General features: G+C 34.9%; 1 protein-coding gene across 3 annotated transcripts in view; it reads right to left on the minus strand.

The window, feature by feature from the left end:
- FAT1 (FAT atypical cadherin 1) overlaps positions 1-19,003 on the minus strand; it is a 168,711-nt gene that overhangs the window by 135,981 nt on the left and 13,727 nt on the right. For all 3 annotated transcript variants that reach the window (XM_074273944.1, XM_074273942.1, XM_074273943.1), the window contains exon 2: positions 8,087-11,373. In XM_074273944.1, the coding sequence (XP_074130045.1) occupies positions 8,087-11,354 (3,268 nt within the window). In that variant the 5' untranslated portion in view covers positions 11,355-11,373. The remainder of the gene's footprint in view (positions 1-8,086; positions 11,374-19,003) is intronic.

Here is a 19,003-nt window from a genome sequence, read left to right on the forward strand (position 1 = left end):
GGCATTAATACAGACTTATGAATTCCCATGACTTGTGAACATGTCACTCGTGAATGCTTATCAATACAAACAGCAAACCTCTTTTGGGGGTAGGCAGGGAGTCCCCCCAAGGAACTCCAAGTGAGATAATAGTGTTCAAAAAGTGCTTCCTAAGTTCTGTTCTCACTGGGAGTCCAGTAGCCTATGGTGGGCATGAGGGCACCAGAACTGTGAAAGCAGCAAGGAGGGCCAAGACATATGCCCAGTCACTATTCCTTCTTGGGGCATGCTGGGTGTGTTTGTTGTTGAATGGATGGCTGGCACAGCTGTGCCTGGAAGCACAAGCACCCTTTGAGTGGCAGGGCACAGAACACATATTCAAGGAGAAATAGTGCTATAAACTAGCCTAAATCCCCAAGCTAGTTCAAAAACACCTATTTATCTCATAAATGCAGCAAAAATGGAAAAACCATAAGAAAATACAAAAAGAAGGAAAGATAGTAAGAAAAAAGGAAGAAGATCTAAGGGAATAAAACATGCAAGAGATATAGGATTCCTAGGTATCATGGGTTAAATAAACTTTTGTATACAAGCTCTAGTCACTTTAAAACACTTTTTCTGAGACTATAAGCCATGGATTTTAGACCAATTTTCAGATCATAACTACTTGGCTTCTTCCAGGATAGCCTAGGGAATTTGTACAAGGGGGAAGAAGAGGTCCTCTTTAAACCCAAAGACTATGCCTTTAAGAACCTACAAAAACAGGAAGAAAAATAAATGTTATAACTTGATAAGCTTGATAACTTTAATAAGCTCACTAGAAAAGATCATGTTACATGTAACATGTATCATGTTACAATTACTTTTGTTATAATATTCAAATAATAATGACAAAAATTTATTATTTTCTTAAGTAAAAGTACTACCTGGTTGATTCAGATCCCCTCTGCTAAAAACTGCTCAGATTAAGTCATTCTGAGACAGAATGAAACCAAGCACTTTCCCTGAGGTCCAGGACTAAAATCCAAATTTCTTAACCATCAGCTTAACCAGAGCATCAGTCATCTTCAAACCACTCCCCTCCCCCCACTCCCACATATGAGAAGGAACAAAATCAGAGAGCATGCTTCCAAAAAGCACTAAGGGGATGTTCTAAAAGAGTCTGGCCAGGCCGTATTAAATTTGTTTCTATTCCAGCCTTTAGAAGGGTTGCACACAGGTAGAGAAAGCCATCAAAGTTTTACTTTACAAAAACTACTACCTTCCTGTAAAAAGAGTGAGTTCATGGTCCTTTTTTTATTTTTTCCTCTTCAGATCTAACGTTCGGTTAATACTCAAAGCACACTTGTTAGGCATCATAAAGAAAGCTAAGCAGAAGTCTGCACCCCAACTTCTCTAGAACAACAGGAACTTCTTATAATGAGATCCTCTCACCATAAAATCCTCCAACTTCAATGAGGATTTTTTTTTCTTTCCCTGGTGAGGCCATTATCACTTAGGGGAGGGGAAAAAAAGGGTTTTCAATTTATTCTCAGTAATTCTACAGGGTTGCTATCTTAAGGAGAAAAGGCTTGGGGCAGGTTTCTCCTCCAGAAAAGAGCAAGAAATGCCTTCAAGATCATAGTATAACTTCTGCCAAAACCAGTGCTTTTTATTCACACTGTAGCTGACGTCTGAGTTTCTTTCTTTCTTTCTTTTTTCCTCTCTCTCTGGCTTTCCTAGGAATAGAACAGAAAGCAGGAGCCGGGCAGCAGCAGCTGCCAGGGAGGGGAGAAGACAGAAATACAAAAGCCCTTTCAGCAGCAAATTTCTTAACTCCCCTAACTGGGCCTCCCACCAGTATCTGTTTAAGTTCCTAGCTGCCAGGAATTCTGGGCCTGGCCTCAATAGAGGTAATTTGGTCCCACCGCAGTCTACCACACTTTTAAAGACATTCACTATTTTTTTTTTGGGGGGGGGAGGTCCATTTCTCTCATTGTGCTAACACTCTTGTGTCCATGGACTAATCACTCTTATTACAACCTTCCATCATATTCATATACCTCTCAAACAATTCGCCCCCCCTAAAAAAATTTCTATGGTAACATAAAAAGTTACTGGATTTGTAAAGATGATTTTAATTAAAATAAAAGCATGTCCTTAAACAATTAATTTAAAATAAGTTATAAGTTAAAATAAGGTTAAAAATAAGGCAGATCAATAAAAAACTGCTTATTACGATTCTGGAGACTGTTACTGATTATCTGCCTAACCAGCTCTAAATGGTCCCCAAATCTCTAATGAATAATTGAATTCAGCTCCAAAATAAGTCATACTAAGCTAACTCTGTATTTTAAAGTCATTGTTTCCTATTAGGACCTAGCCTGACCTGATCTTCAGCTATCCCAGATGCTAAACTCAGTAATGTACTATGGTGATTAGGTTGACAAAATGAAGCAATACTTCATCTCAGGGAGTTGACTTTTTAGAAAAATAGTTTCCCAAGGTTTGTGGAATATTTAGAAAATGAAAGTTTTTTCATGTAAATATGTAAATAAGGACATTCAACTCATTAGAAGGCAGATACAGAGTAAACAGCTCGAAATTCTCCCTGCATATATAGATGTGTGTGTGTGTGTGTGTGTGTGTGTGTGTGTGTGTTAAATGGCAGAGTAGATAGAGGGCTGGGCCTGGAGTCAGAAAGATCCCAATTAAAATTTAGCTATGTGATTCTGGACAAGCCACTTAACCTATAGGTCTCATTTTCCTCAACTGTAAAATGAGAATAACAGCACATTTGTGAGAACCAAATATGATAACATTTACAAAAGCACTTGGCAAAATGTCCAGCATACAGTAGGAGTTTTATAAATACTTGTTCCCTTTCCTTTCCCTTGTGTACACATTATTCATGCTTCCTAAAAAGCAGAGATTACTTAATTTTGTCTTCCCATCCTCACTTCCTATTACAAAATGCAAACTTAATAAATCAGACAATAAGTATTTTTTAAGCACCTACTATGTGTTGGCACTGTCCCAAGTGCTAGGGGTTTTAAAAGTCAAAAGACAGTCCCTGTTCTCAAGTCCCAAATTTATTTATCCAGGGAGACAGCTATGTACAAACAAGCAACTGAAAGGCTAAATAGGAGAAAATCAACAGAGGAAAGGCACTAGAATTAGAGATGCTTTCTGCAGGAAGAGAGATTTTAGAATTTTAGCTGGAAATTGGAAAAAGGAAGTCATGATGCAGGGACAAGGTGTCCCAGACATGGGGGACAGCCAGTGAACAGGCATTCAGGAAATGGAGTATCATGTACCAGGAACAGCCAAGAGACCAATGCCCTTGGATTTCAAAAGTCCATGGATATGAGAAGGAGAAGGAAGACTAAAAACGTAGAAAGGGACCATGCAATGAAAGTCTTTGAATTCCAATAAGCATTTTCTATTTGTTCTCCTCCCTCAGGGAGCCTCTGGAGTGTGTACTGGAGGTAGCAAACTACCTTTAAGAACATTTTGACAGCTGAGTGGGGAGAACCTCAAGGCAGGGAGACCAGTAGATTCTATCAACAATCCGAACATGTGATGATGACAGTTTGCCTCAAAGTAGCAGCAGTGACACAGGAGAGCAGGGATGCAAGAGATAAAGGGAAATCCACAGGCCTTGGCTTGAATTTCCCAGATGCTAACACTCCACACATATATACATACACAAAATAACCTTGTATTTCTTTTTTTATTAATTTTCTTAAATGTGTATGTTATTTCTTCACATAAAATAACACACAGCAGAAGGTAATTAATAATACTTGTTATCTGATTGAAGTATATTTCATTGAGGCAATCTCCCATTTTTGAGAAATCCCTTAGGTAAAGGAGAAAAGCTGAGGTAACTGTACATTGTAATGAGTAACTAGAATGCCTAACCATGACTAAGACCACTCTATTGCATTTATTCCACAAATGTATACAAGTTACTCTCATGCTTCTGTTTCACCTCCCTTTAAAGCTCCCTTTGAAATTCTTCTGTTATTCAGAAGCATTTATTTATTATTCAGATTTATTTTCTGAAATAGGAAGTGAAAACTGAAATGTGTAATTTGTGAGGTAAACCAAAACCCTAAACATGAAAGTTCTCATGTTTTAATTTACCTTTTTAAAAATCCACTTTATAAAACTGACAATAGTTTTTAAAGGAGATAAAGGGGAATGTAATTTAATTACAGCTCTGAAGACAAACTCTTTAGTGGGAATGGATATCATCTCATTCAACATTTGACCATCCAAACAATATTACTGGTGGCATTCCATTCTCATCAACTTCAAATGGCAAAGTCAAGTGACCATGTGGGCATGGATCTGTATAATAGTTCACTAATGCCCATAGGCCACTTAAAAATTGTAAATCATAAAACAAGGATTATCAGTTGGGTCAAAAAATAACTATAATATCTATATTTTCATTAACTGCGGGATATTCCTTAGGAGGCCAATTAGATCTTCAGTTTGTTCCCCCTACTTGCCAATGTGCAAAATCTTGAATTAATAGGATATTTTCTTTGGCTATTTGTTCTTGGAAGCCAACGCAATTTCTCCTTCTTCACCTCCTGGCTTTTAAATCTCACTAAAATTCTATCTTTTGCAAGCAGTCTTTCTCAATGTTTCTTATTCTAATGTCTTCCCTCTGTTTATCAGCTTCCATTCATCCTGTAGAACCATGTTTGTATACAGTAGTGTGCATGCTGTCTCTCCATAAGACTCTGACCTTCTTGAAGGCAGGCATTGCTTTAAAAAAAAAAAAATTCTTTGTATCCCCAGCACCTGGCACCATGTACTGGTCCACAATAGTTGCTTAATAAAAAGCTTGTTGACACAGAAAAAAAAAAAAAAACCACCTTTTTTTGGGGGGGGGGGATTTGCAGGAAAATGAGGGCTTTTGAAAGTTAAGTATAAAGACTTGAGGAAGGAAAGAGAATTTTAAAAGTATGTAACAGACAAATTCTCCAGCTGCCACTAATTTTCTTCTTTTTTTAAGTATGTACTATATTGTATACTTTTTAGTATGTACTGTATTATGTGTTGTAACTACTGCTGGAAATGCTATTTATGTACAGAATTTATTATAATATAATCAATTAATTAATCAACAAGTATTTATTAAACATCTACATGCTAGGCATTAAGGAATACAAATATAAAAAATGTCTACATGAAGAAAATGTATATTGTGTTAACTAATCTTTTCTAATTCATCATCTTATTTTGGCAGCAGTTCATAACCTATAATTTATGAACTTGTCAGAAAAAAAAATTCCTAACTCTTTCAATATCATTGTTTTCCTCTGTAATCCTATATATTTTATACACTTAAAAAATACCTTCTGAGGAGTCCACAGGTTATACTAGACTGCCAGATGAATCCAAGACACAGAGATAGTTAGGAACCTTTGTTTTAAAGCATAAGAAAAAGGGCAGAGGTCAAAAATATCTTAACTGACATGCTTATTTTCAAGGTCAAAGCAGTAATGATGAGGTTCCTTTGTAGCACCAATTAACCAGTCTCTGTATTTTAAAAATATTTAAATATTTTTTATATTTATAGATATTTTGAAACCCCACATTTTCAAATAACCAAAGAATATTTGAGGTAGAAGATGGAATCCAGAGAGAATTAGCAACAAACAGTTCAACAAAAGAGATTGAACTGAAAAGAGACAGGAAATGATCGATTCATATTGGTATGTTGTTGGGGTTTTCCCCCCTACTGTTTTTGTCTTTCCTTCTTTCCCTCTTCCAGGACTGAATTACCTCTTTCTACTCAATCATATTCAAAAGAGAAATTAGAATCAGGCATATCCCAAAGTCACAGAGGAATTATACCTAAAGTTTCCATGGCACAAAATCAAATGTCTCTACGTTCTGGCAAATAACGAGATGATGGCAAGAAAGAATTCTCTAAAGTATCTTAAGATACTGATTTTACCATCTTCAAAAATGTAATCTTGAGATAATGTAGACATGGTCAAAATGTAAATAGGTTTCATGTGTCTGTCTAAAACAGTTAAAAGATGCCAATGATTTCCAGCATGGATAAAGAAACTTCTCTGCCATTACCGCTGCGTAACCTCTTCTCTGGGACTCAGTTCCTTTACATATAAAACGAGTGGGTTGGACCAGATGAACAATGAATTTTTTTCTAGCTCTAAAGTCTATCCCTTAAAAGAGGAAATAAGATAGTATTTATTAACATAAAAGATGAGTAAATTCCCTCTACCAATGAAGATTGGAACATAATCTTTATTTATAGTCTTAAGAGAATTACCTAAAACAATGAGTTCAAGTAACTTCCCTAGAGAATCAAGACTTGAACTTAGATCTTAACGTCCACACCTGTTCTTAATTCACTGTGTCCCTGCCTGCCTCTCCTAAATCTATAAATAGTCTCTTCTAAAACTTTAACCCATGAATTTTTTTTTGACACCAGAGAAAAATTCTTCCATCATTTGTAACTTTATAAAAAACAGGCCTAAGTACAGTTTTTCAAATCCTATATGACTATTTTAGGATCCATCATGGTATTTTTAAAGCCACTTTTTTTGGGTTTTGTTGTCATTTTGGTGTTGTCTTTTATGTTTATTTCCTTGCAATAGGAACATCTCAGTCCTTTCAATTTATACAAGAAAAGTAGTAGTTCTAAATTATCCTTTATAGAACTGCAATAAAAATACTCCAAGCTTGAAAGAGCAAACTAAAAAGACACTACTTGTGTAATTTAAACTGCTTAGAGAACCCAAATTAGGTCTTGATTCTATTTTTTACTTAGCTCTTAACTGGCCAAGCTCTTTAAATATTTGCAATACTAATTATGGAACTAGTATTATATAAAATGCATTAAAGCTCTGAGACATTTCTTATAAAGAAAGGGAAAATATTGTCAGAAATAACAGTCTTTTTGAAAAATCTTTGCCAAGTTAAAATTATGGTCTTTTCCTGGGAACTTGGGATTGTTCTCTTTTTTTATATTGTTCTTGCAAAACCATTGCTAGTTTTAAATATATCATTCAAATCAGAGGATGCAAATACTGTATAAGTAAGCCTGATTTTTAAAAATTATTTCTCTAATGATGCTAGATAGTCCTTTCACTCAGGCATCATTCTGGATTGGAATTATACAGTCTGAAAAATTTGGTCCATTGGAAAAATACCATTTTGCTAGGTAAAATCTAATCAACATACAGTAGAAACCATTAGAACACTTGATGTCAGGGGAAAAGAGAACAATTTTGGAATTCTGCTGAAAATGCTTCACTACATTATGCAGTAGGTGAAGAAAGAAATAAGATTTCATCTATAATCCATATAAATCAGAGGGAAACACCCCTTTCAGAATGGGAAATTTTATCAAGATAACATCTAAACTAAGTAGAAATTTATAAATGTAAACAGATTCAAACCCGATGAGATCTGAGATTAAAAAACTCTTCTATCATTTTCCAACTTCTCTGAAACCAGGAAATTTAAAGAGTATGAGATAGGCTACAATATTCTCACTGAGTCATTCTCATGGTTTATTCTGTAGAATCTTAATGTGAGTCAAAGAGCAATCCAAATAGTTATATTAGGTTCCTTCAGGGAAAACCCCACTTGAATGGGCACTCCAGCATATCTGTCATAAAGGCTATATTGAATAATTTTGCATCTGTGTTTTGGGTAGGTATAGAATTTCTAACTCAGCCTTAAAAGTAAGGCTTAAAAAACAAACAACAACAACAACAACAACAAAAAACTATCTTCCCTTCTGCAATGATAGCACTGAAAAAGTTTTGGAAGCCCTTCTTAAACATAGCGATACTACAGTAATAACACTTTTGATGTTCTAATAAGAATACATATAAGTTGCCTAAAAGAATCACAATTATTCCCTACTCAGTTTATTTTAGGTGCAAACAAAACTTTTAGTCTTTCTTTGCCAATTTTAACAGCAAACACACATCATCCTTTCTGCAATAACTGTAAAAAATGTTGATCTCAAGTTAAGAGCAAGCCCAAATACATAGAAAACACTACTGATCTGCATTTAATTTGAAGTGAACTTTTTTATGTTTCTAATTGAGTAAAAGTAATGTCTTACCTTTTTCTTCATCTATTTTGAAAATGCCAATACCAGAGCCATCTCTTATTGAGTAACGAATTTCCCCATCTCGTCCTGTATCCTCATCATGGGCAGATACTGTCATCACTGACGTACCGATTGGCACATCCTCTTTCACTGAGGCTTTATCCACAAAGCTAGAAAATAATGGTGGATGTAGGTTCTCATTGACATCGATGACCTCGACTTCCACATAACAAGTGGAAGAAAGGGAAATTGGTCTCCCTTTGTCTTTGGCCCTGACGGTCAGATTATAAACTTGTTTCTTCTCAAAGTCCAGCTGCTGTACAATACGAATTGCTCCACTGAGTTTGTCAACATCAAAGTTTCCATCTCCATTGTCGATGAGACTGTATCTCACTTGACTTGACTGACCAAAGTCAGGATCATAGGCCTCTAGCCACATAATAATAGTTCCTTCTGGGAGATCTTCTCGAACTTTTACAAGGTAATTAGAGGGAATAAATTTAGGAGGGTTGTCATTCACATCTTCTAAAGATACTTTCAAAAGCACAGTAGAAAACAATTGAGGTTCCATGTCAGCTTGATCCCTGGCTTCAATCTTTAAGAAGTGGACATGCTGTTTTTCCCTATCCAAAGGCCCCACAACTTTAACAATTCCTGTCTCACTGTCAATTGAAAATTTGTCTGTATCTGTAAGGAGATAATATTTTACTTCTCCACTCAGTCCTAGGTCTTTATCTGTGGCTTCAATCTGTATGATTTCACTATGCAGTTCCCTGTCTTCACTCACCTCAATGAAATAGCTGTCTTGTAAAAATTCTGGTTTATTATCATTGGCATCCAAAACTCGGACGTCTAGAAGACGCCAAGCAGCTTTCTGTGGTATCCCAAGGTCATAGACGGTAATATTAAGGGTATATTTTTCTGTTGTTTCTCGGTCAAGGGGAGATAAAACTTTTAGCATTCCTGTTTCCAAATCAATAATAAAACAGCTATCATCATTTCCCCCAGAAATAGCATAGACCAGTTTACCATTAAAACCACTGTCAAGATCAGTAGCATTCATGAGTATGATGTTGGAACCTACAGGGTAATTTTCTTTTACCTCAATACTAGTGGGAAGACTGCTTCTAAATTGTGGTACATGCACATTGATGGAATGAGTGTCAAAGAAAACATCTTCAAGTTCTCCCCGGTTGTGTAATTTGTTGGCCTGAAGAAGTTTCTCAGCCAGCATTTTGGCCACACCAGTCTCTTGACAATGCAAATTCACAGGTTTGCGACTGGCAGCCACAGTGATATTAATGTATAATGGTGTTGCAAAATTTTCTCCATCTGTAGCTGTTATTCTTAGACTGTGGAAAGAAACCTTGGCCCCTAAACCCTCAGTTAGGGAGTGCTTCAGTGAAAGAACCCCAGAGTTGGGGTTTAAACTAAATAAGTTAAATTCATTTCCAGCTTCAATCTGATATCTTACCAATTGAAGTTCATCAGCATCAATTGCAGAAACTGTAGTTATTTGCTCCCCCACACCCAGGTCTCTAGGGATTGTTCCCTCACAGTTGATTTTCTCAAACAACGGGGTATTATCATTCAAGTTGTTTAGAGTGAGAGTAACAAGGGCTTCAACTTCTCTCCGATAGGGTAGGCCCCAGTCAGATGCTCTTACCCGCAGGGTATAAACTCGGGGCATCAGTTCATAATCCAAGTCTTCTGAAGTACTCACAGCACCCGTAAAATGGTTAATGACAAAAGGCACGTGATTTAAGTTGGCAATGCTGTAGGTGACATACCCATTCTCTCCCTCATCAGAGTCCACAGCACTGACACTCATGACACTTGTCCCTACTGGTACATTTTCATCAAAAGATGCTTTATAGGATGTCTGAGTAAATTCGGGAGGATTGCTATTCGTGCCCATGACTTTCACCAAGACTTTGGTGAAGGCTTTCCTATCACTGGTCATAACATCTAGTTCAAAATGTGACGCTTGCTGAATACTGACTGGTTCCAAGATAGTAATGAGACCTGTATTAGGATTTATATGGAACTTTCCTTTACCAGAAACGTTTTTTAAAATGTACTTCAAGTATGAATAATGAGGAACGGCTTTTACCATGACCACAGGAGTGTGAGGAGGAGCAAATTCACTGATTGCTGCTCTATAAATATCTTTTTCAAACTGTACTGGTCCTGCTTTGAAGAGTGGGGATGTCAAATGAATTACTTTTACAGAGGAGAATTGTGGAGGGTTTCCTTTATCTTTAGCCTGAAGGGTAAGATTATACCCAAAGGGGCGACTCTCCCAGTCCACATTACCAACACTTTTGATTTTATACTCCTTACTTCCTGGAAAAGATCTCACTGTTCGGAATTGTTGAAGGGGGTCTCCTGCCACAATGCTTAAAGAAGCTATCTCCCCATTGGAACCTTGGTCATTATCCTCCACTGTCACCACAGCATAAATAGGATCCTTCTCCTGTTCCAATGGGAAGAGTGTTACTGCTGTTATCACCGGAGCATACTCATTGGCCTGTTCTACATGAACAGTCAGTCGGGCCATGCTGCTGATACCACTGCTGCCATACAATTTCATTCCACGGTCCACGGCAAGAATTTCCATCTCATATAATTTAGTCTCTGCATAGTCAAGCCTGCCAGTTAAAACCACCACACCACTGGTTGGGTGAATGGCAAACATATCTGTTCTTTCTTTGAAACTGTAGTAAAATTCTCCATTGGTTCCTATATCGGCATCTGTGGCACTGACTCTTGCAATACTGGTCCTGATCATTGTGTTTTCGGGCAGAGAAACACTATAGGATGTTGGAGAAAACAACGGTCTTAAGTCATTTGTATCCAGTACCTGTACCCTTATTTTGGTGCGGGCTTCAACATTGGTATTTTTTTCTACTGCTTTCACAGTCAATGTGTAATGGTCTTTAACTTCTCTGTTAAGAATAGCTGTATTACCTCCTTTGGTCCTTATTCTTAGAAAGCAAAAGTCCCCCAGAATATGTTCTTCAGCTTTGAACAGATTCTCATTGTCCCCTGCAATAATTTTGTACCGTAATTCCCATGAAGGATTTGTAAGATAAATACCCATCTTTATGGGATGCCCAACATAAGTCTTGGCTGCAGAATTTTCATAGACAGTTACATTGTACTGAAACTGTGTAAACTGGATCATTTCAGGAGTCTGTTCAGTTCTTTGGCTTCCTTCAATGTTTCCAAAACGCTGGAGAAGAAGTAAATGTAAAAGCAAGGCCAAATGTCTATCCATGGTGTTAACAACCAAGAATCTGAAACAAAGGAAATAAAAATAAATTAGTACTTTGTAGACATCACAGTAGTGCTTTTTCCTTGTTCTTAATTTTTTTAAGTACATCACATTTGAATGACATATTGCCTTTGTGCAGTGAATACACCTCCATATACACCCCCAAAAGAGTCTTGTTACCATTTGAAAAGCAGTCAGAAACTCAAGAGGGGTCAAATTTTGAATTTGACATCACAACCAGTGAGGAGAAGATCATAGAGACCAGCCCCCTAATTTTATAGAAGAAGAAAATGAGCACCTGAACTATAGATGGACGCTCTAACTTTAGCTGCTTTAAAAAAATAAATAAACTAAAATGACCCAGTTTTAAAAAAAAACTATAGAATCTTCAGATCTGAATTATTCAGTCAAGAAAATCATACTATCACAGATCTAAAGCTGAAGGAGCCAATTCCAACACTTTCATTTTATAGACGACACAAGTGAGGATGAAATGATTTATACCAGAGGTTAAAGAGGAAGTAGTTGGCAGAGCCAGATTTAAAACCTATGTCTCCTTCAACTTCAAGCCTAGGATGCCTTCACTTAAGCATGGAGCTTAAGGCTACATCAAGTATAGTAATCACAGATATGCAACTAGAAGGGATTTCAGAGACCCTGTATTATAGTACAACCTATAATTTTACAGATGAGGAAACTGAGGCTCAAGGCTTAAATAGCCTAAGGTCATATGGTATCTATTATATGAATTCTAAAGACTAAATGCCCACTGCCTGACAGAGGAGTGGTGGACTAAATAAAAGCAGAAAGAGATACATTTTTAGAAATGGTCAATATGGGGATTGTTTTGCTTTACTATGCATACCTGCTATAAATTTTTTCTTTTTATTTCCTGCACCCTGTTCATGAGGAAGCAGGGATAGGAGATGGAAAAGGAAAAGATTAAATTCTTCACAACTAAAAAAATAAAATTTCATTACAAATTCTAAAAGACTTCCAATTAAATGTTAAGATAAACTGAATTATACATTTTGAAATAAATGGTCAAAAAATGTCATAAATTCCAATTTAACCTAAGGCTATTACAACACATAAAGAGAACAAAGATCAAAGGCTTAATGTAGAAATCAATCTAGTAGTTTTTTTCAGTAACTACAAAGTGAATAGTCTGCCATAATGATAGGTCATAAAATTCTCTCAAATTTCATCTTAATTTTTATATGAAGGATTAACCTCTCACTCCGTATGTAATATGTGTGTTTATTTTCTCATTTGCTACCATATAAATATTTGAAGACACTTAAATTATATCACCAAGTCTATACAAAGGGTAATTTCTAAACTACTAACATGAGAGGCCAAATGTCATAAAAACTCACTGTAAAAGAGAAAAAGGACAAAGGCATGCACAGCTTAGGAGCAAGCTAATAAAAGGCAACAGTTCCCTCTGGGTCACAGATGCAAATCTTCTCAACAATAAGTTACTGTTTACCAGGCTCATTATCATCGATAAACATTTGCAGAGAGGAGTGTGGTTGGAGTTGGGTACCCAAAGACCCATTAGACACGCCTTGGACCTGCAGAGATTTATCATCTAATTAGGGAGGAAGGGCATTTATTCATTTGTTGAAAAATTACTTAGTAAGTCCCTACTATGTATAAAGTTTTAAGTATTACCACATTAAAAAAATTTTTTAAATAAATAACCACAAAAATGCCCTAAGTGTTAAATGAGTAGAACAGGGTGTACATAGGATTCATTCAGAGAAGGGCAGAAACAATCACAAAAGAAGAGGGGTGACCATCCCTCAGGGGCTAAGGAGAAAATTAAGACTTTAAATAAAGCAGAGAGAGGGAAGTAAAAAGTCATTCCAGGTGGTAGAAAATCATGAACCAGGGTACTCAGGTGGGACAGTGGTTATTTCAAGAAGGCTTTTCAAACATACAAGGATATTCCTTCCTGGAAGGCAACATATAGTAGAGGCCAACACATTTTTTTTTTCTTTTAAGGAACAAATCCTATTCTTTATTATTTTCTCTTTTCTTGTCCTCCACCATACTTCTTCCCACCTCCATTCCCCCCCACCAAAAAAAAAAAAAACAAACCCATCCACTATTCAGCAGGAAAAAGTCATGATACCTAAGAAGACACGGATCTTCTGGATTAAAAATTGCTGGGTAAAAAGTTATCAAACTGTGCATACCCTTTGACCCAGCAGCGCTACTACTGGGATTATATCCCAAAGAAATACTAAAGAGCGGAAAGAGACATATATGTGCCAAAATGTTTGTGGCAGCTCTTTTTGTTGTAGCTAGAAACTGGAAGATGAATGGATGTCCATCAGTTGGAGAATGGTTGGGTAAATTGTGGTATATGAATATTATGGAATATTATTGCTCGGTAAGAAATGACCAGCAGGAGGAATACAGAGAGGCCTGGAGAGACTTAAACCAACTGATGCTGAGTGAAATGAGCAGAACCAGAAGATCACTGTACACTTCAACAACAATACTGCATGAGGATGTATTCTGATGGAAGTGGAAATCTTCAACATAAAGAAGATCCAACTCACTTCCAGTTGATCAATGATGGACAGAGGTAGCTACACCCAGAGAAGAAACACTGGGAAGTGAATGTAAATTGTTAGCACTAATATCTGTCTGCCCAGGTTGCATGTACCTTCGGATTCTAATGTTTATTGTGCAACAAGAAAATGATATTTGCACACATGTATTGTACCTAGACTATATTGTAACACATGTAAAATGTATGGGATTGCCTGTCATGGGGGGAGGGAATAGAGGGAGGGGGGTAATTTGGAAAAATGAATACAAGGGATAATATTATAAAATATATATATATAATAATAAAAAATTAAAAAAAAATTGCTGGGTAGATTAATGTTGGTTTTTGTGAAAGATAAATGAAGGTTAAAGTCTCACAGAATGTTCAAAAGCTTTGCTAAAATTACTGGGGTTTTTGGGGTTTTGTTTTTTGGTTTTTTGTAAAATGTGCGTTTAAGCTTATATTTCCCTAAGTTTGTTCCATTAGCCATTTCAACAGGAGGGAGAGGAGGGAATGGATCAGAGAATTGAACAAAATCACCTCAAGATAAAGACTCTCTAAATAGAGGATAACCTACTAACTCTTGAAAGAACAAGCAATACTACTTAGGTAGATAAAAACTCAATAAATCAGTTAGGGCACTAAAAGCATTAATTTCACCTTAACAAGATGAAGAAAACAACTAAGTGGACAATTTCCACCTAAAAGCATAATTTCTAAATATCTCAATGTGTCAATAGCACTAAAAATGGGTGCAATTTAAAAACACATTATGACCGTATTCTAGGGGCTGTTACAAAAGATTCCAGTAATTTTTATTCACTCAATTAACTTTCAAACAAATATTAAGTACCAATGGCATGCAGAATACTGTTCCAGGCAGTGTATTCAAGTTTTGAATGAGATGTAGTTTCCATCTAACATAGCACAGATAATCAAGTAAAAAAATGTCAACAATACAAGAAAAATTTTTTAAAGAAATCTGACCTTCTTTCAAATAAAAAAATGAATTTTTTTAATTTTACAATTAAATATAAAATGAAAAAAAAAACACGCCATATGCACAGCAGACCATAAGAGAGTATTCAATATAAAACAATAAACTTCCATTTCAAGAAAACCTATATAATACATGTTTTCAAAGCTGCCCTGCTTTTCTTTGCTTTCTTGTCTTTTTTTATTCTCTGCTATGTAGTTTTTACTTTATTTTTTCCCTTCCCTCCCCCACCAATGCAAAGAAGTTTTCAATTAAGAGTGGATATGTGTATGCACATAAACAAAGATATTTATAAACCATTCACAAATATATCCACATAAACAAGATATTTATAACTATCCACAAAGATATCCACTTATACACTCATACATATATATAATAGGTCACACTATGCTTCTTTGCTTATTCCCTACTATCATCTGTTTCTCTGAAGTTGGGTAATATCTTTCATCATAATTCCAAGTCTGTTCATGCTTTTATGGTTCTCTTCAAGAACGAAGGACAAACAGCAAAGGAGATCAACCAGCTCCAGTGTTTCTTACACCACAGAAACATTCCTTTCTAGAGTCTAACACCATTTTTCTTCATAGGGTCTTTGAAGTAAATTTGGGTGTTAGAATGCCTGGTTGTTCAAAGATGTTCTTAAAATAACTGCTATCACTGTCTATAATGTTCTCTTGGTTCTGTTCATTTTGTTCATTATTTCATGGCAGTCTCTTCATTCTTTCCTAAAATCATTGAGCTCCTCATATCTTCTAACAGATTTAATATTCCATTATGAACGTGTACCACAATTTGTTTAGTCATTCCCCAAGTGACACATCACCACAATTTCCAGTTTTTTGTTACAACAAAGAGAACTACTACAAACATTTTAGAATATGTAGGTTCTCTTCCATTTTCCCTAATCATCTTGGGAAACAGACCTAATAGTGGTATTGATGGGTCAAAGAGACAAATTAATAATTGGGCATAATTCCAAATCTCTCTCCAAAATGATTGCATCATCTCAATCACCAGCAATGAATTAGTGGCCCAATTTTTCCACATACCTTTCAACATGTCACTTCTCCTTCATTTTATTTTAGCTAATTTGACAGGTGTGAAATATTATTCAAAAATTGTTTTAATTTGTATTTCACTAATCAATAATTACTTAGAGTATTTTATATGATTATAAAATGTTTTGATTTCATCAGAAAAGCACCTGTTTTGATCATTTATCAATTGAAGAATGACTCAAATTCTTATAGATTTGACAAAGTTCTTTATATATTTGAGATATTATTAATTTTTTATCTGAAGAACTGTCTATAAAATTCTTCCCCCAATTGTCTGCTTAAAACTTTTTAATTTAATATAACCAAAATGATCTATTACATCTCACAATACTCTCTCTTGTGTGTAAATTATTCAGCTATCCAAAAATCAAAATATGTTCTACATTCTTTCAATTTTCTTATAATATTTCCCTTTATATCCAAGTTATGTATTTCTTTTGACCTAATTTTAGTAAATGGTATATATAAACTGGTCTATGCCCAATTTTTGCCTTGCTTTTTACAATTCCCAAAAATTTTTACCAAAAAATGAATTCTTATCCCCAAAGCTTAAAATGTTTAGCTTTGTCCAACACTGAGTAACTATATTCATCTGCTGCTGTAAACTATATGTCTACTCTGTTCCACTAATATACTTTTTCTATAATTACTGTCTTATATTGAAGTTTCAAGATCTCGTTACAGCTAAAATTCCTTCCTTTACATTTTTTCCCATTCGTTCTTTTGACCTTTTTTTTTTCCCCAGATGAATATAATATTTTTTCTAGCACTGTGAAACAATTTTGAGGGTAATTTAATTAGGATGACATTGAATATATATATATATATATATATATATATATATATATATATATATATATATATATATATATATATATATTAATTTTAGTAAATGTCATTTTTATTATGTTAGTCTTGTTTATCCATGAACAATACTTCTCCATGTATTTAAATCTAATTTTCAAAATCTTAAAGGAAATAAAACACTTTTACAGGGCTTGGTGTACAAGATTTTTAAAAAGGAGATTTTCTAATGGAAGATAATTTATCAAGGTTACTTTAAATGCCATTCCTCACCTTCTTGAGGGTTTGATGGCTCTGTGAGGTCACCTTTCCATACTATACAATTCCTTCTCCTGATGCCCAAAGGCTGCTGCTGATAGTCCACCATGTCTCAATGATCCCCTACCCCTACCAAAGCCATAGGTCTCACAAGGAGCCAGAACCACTGATGTACTACTACTTCCAGAAAGAGAAAGATGTATTTGCTTGGGGCAATCCAAAGCTAGAGACTGGAAGCCCATATTCCATTATAAATAATGGTTAGATCCATCCATAATGAGTTAAATAAGGTTTTATGGACTAACTTAAGAAATTAATAACCACTTTGTTGATGTTTAAAAATACAGGAAACTTTTTTTTGGAATTCAACTTATTCATCAATGCTATAAGTGAGGATGGAACTGGATTTGGAAGTCAAAGAGTAGAGTTCTAACTGAACTCTCTTTGGAGTGAATCATCTTACCCTTTTCACTTTCTTGAGTAGTAAATAAGGGAGCCCAACTAGCCCATTTCCAATATACTTGTGGCTCTGCCATCCTATGGAAAAACTTCATGGCCAACTATGCAATTTGGGACAAATTATGTAATGTTTCTAGATTTTAGTTTCCCGGTCTATAAAATGAAGGTTTGGACTAGATAAGCTAACCATGATTTATATCACTATTGAAATGAGAAAATGTACTCTGAGTTCCATTTTATTTATTTACCAAGATATTTTTTGGAACACAATCATTAATAAATTGAGTAAGTCTGAAATTCTGAAATTAACTTAGAAAAATGGCTAAATTTAATTGTTAGAACACATAACTATAACTTGACTTGAATGCCAATAGGATCAGACTAAATTTCTCAATTATGGTCTCTTCACTCATTAAATTTTATTTTTTACGAGTCTCTGTTTGCCTTGTGGTCCAATGTAAACAATGTGGTGAATTCAGGTTCAATATAAAGTATAATGAACAATATCTAGACTATTATACCTTAAGCCTATAAAATAGATTACCATTAGAAAATGAGAATGGCATTAATTTGCAATGTTTTATTAGAACTAATTAGGAGCATACCTAAAGTTCATCCTTATAAAAATAAATGCCAAAAATATTTTAGCTGAAGCTATATACTTTAATATTTCAAATATAATAACATCTTGAGGGCTCAATAGTTTAAGATTTCTTGCCATTTACCATTCAACCAAGCCAAATAATATTGCTTACTTAACTCAACCTCTTGAGAAGATAGCCTTAGGTTCAAACATTAAATTCTAATAGAAATTGAATATTAATAAACATATATTCATTTGCCATAAAGACTTTTGTACACAATGCTCTAATCAACTATTATGACTGTCTAATCTTCAGTAAGCAGAAACAGCCCCAGATCTAAACAGGCTTAGCATAAACTTTAATATTCAAATTTGAGCCTTTCAATTTCAAAATTCTGCATATTTCATATAGAAGAAAAAGAACTTTGCTAAGTTCTTGGAAACTTGATTTTGCATACTGACTTACTACTGCATTTTATATTTATTCCCAAGTTCAAAATATTTTATATATACCATTAATCATTTCTAGATGCCTGTATTAAAGAAAAAAATTGAACTTTCCATTCTTAAACATACAAAATTATTAAAGCTTGAACTAAATATTGCTTCATATCTCCTAACTTATTGTTCTCTCTCCTGTAATCCAATTCTTACATTAATTATTCCAAAAGAATGGTGTGCTCAATATAGAAAAGTTTAAATTATCCCCTTCCGAAGTTTTATAAATCATTTGCTAACCAATTTTGAGGAATTTTAAGATAATTTTTAAAAAGCCTAAACTAATACCCTTTAATTTATGCTTTAAAATTCCAAAGCATTATAGTAGTGTCTGAGATGGGCAAAATTAAAATGACTACCATTTCCACAGGGTATAAGGTCTGGATCTGCAATTTTATTGTTATAGGGAACTCTGAATGAGAAAGT

Source organism: Sminthopsis crassicaudata, chromosome 6, assembly GCF_048593235.1.
Source record: "Sminthopsis crassicaudata isolate SCR6 chromosome 6, ASM4859323v1, whole genome shotgun sequence".
Lineage (NCBI taxonomy): Eukaryota > Metazoa > Chordata > Mammalia > Dasyuromorphia > Dasyuridae > Sminthopsis > Sminthopsis crassicaudata.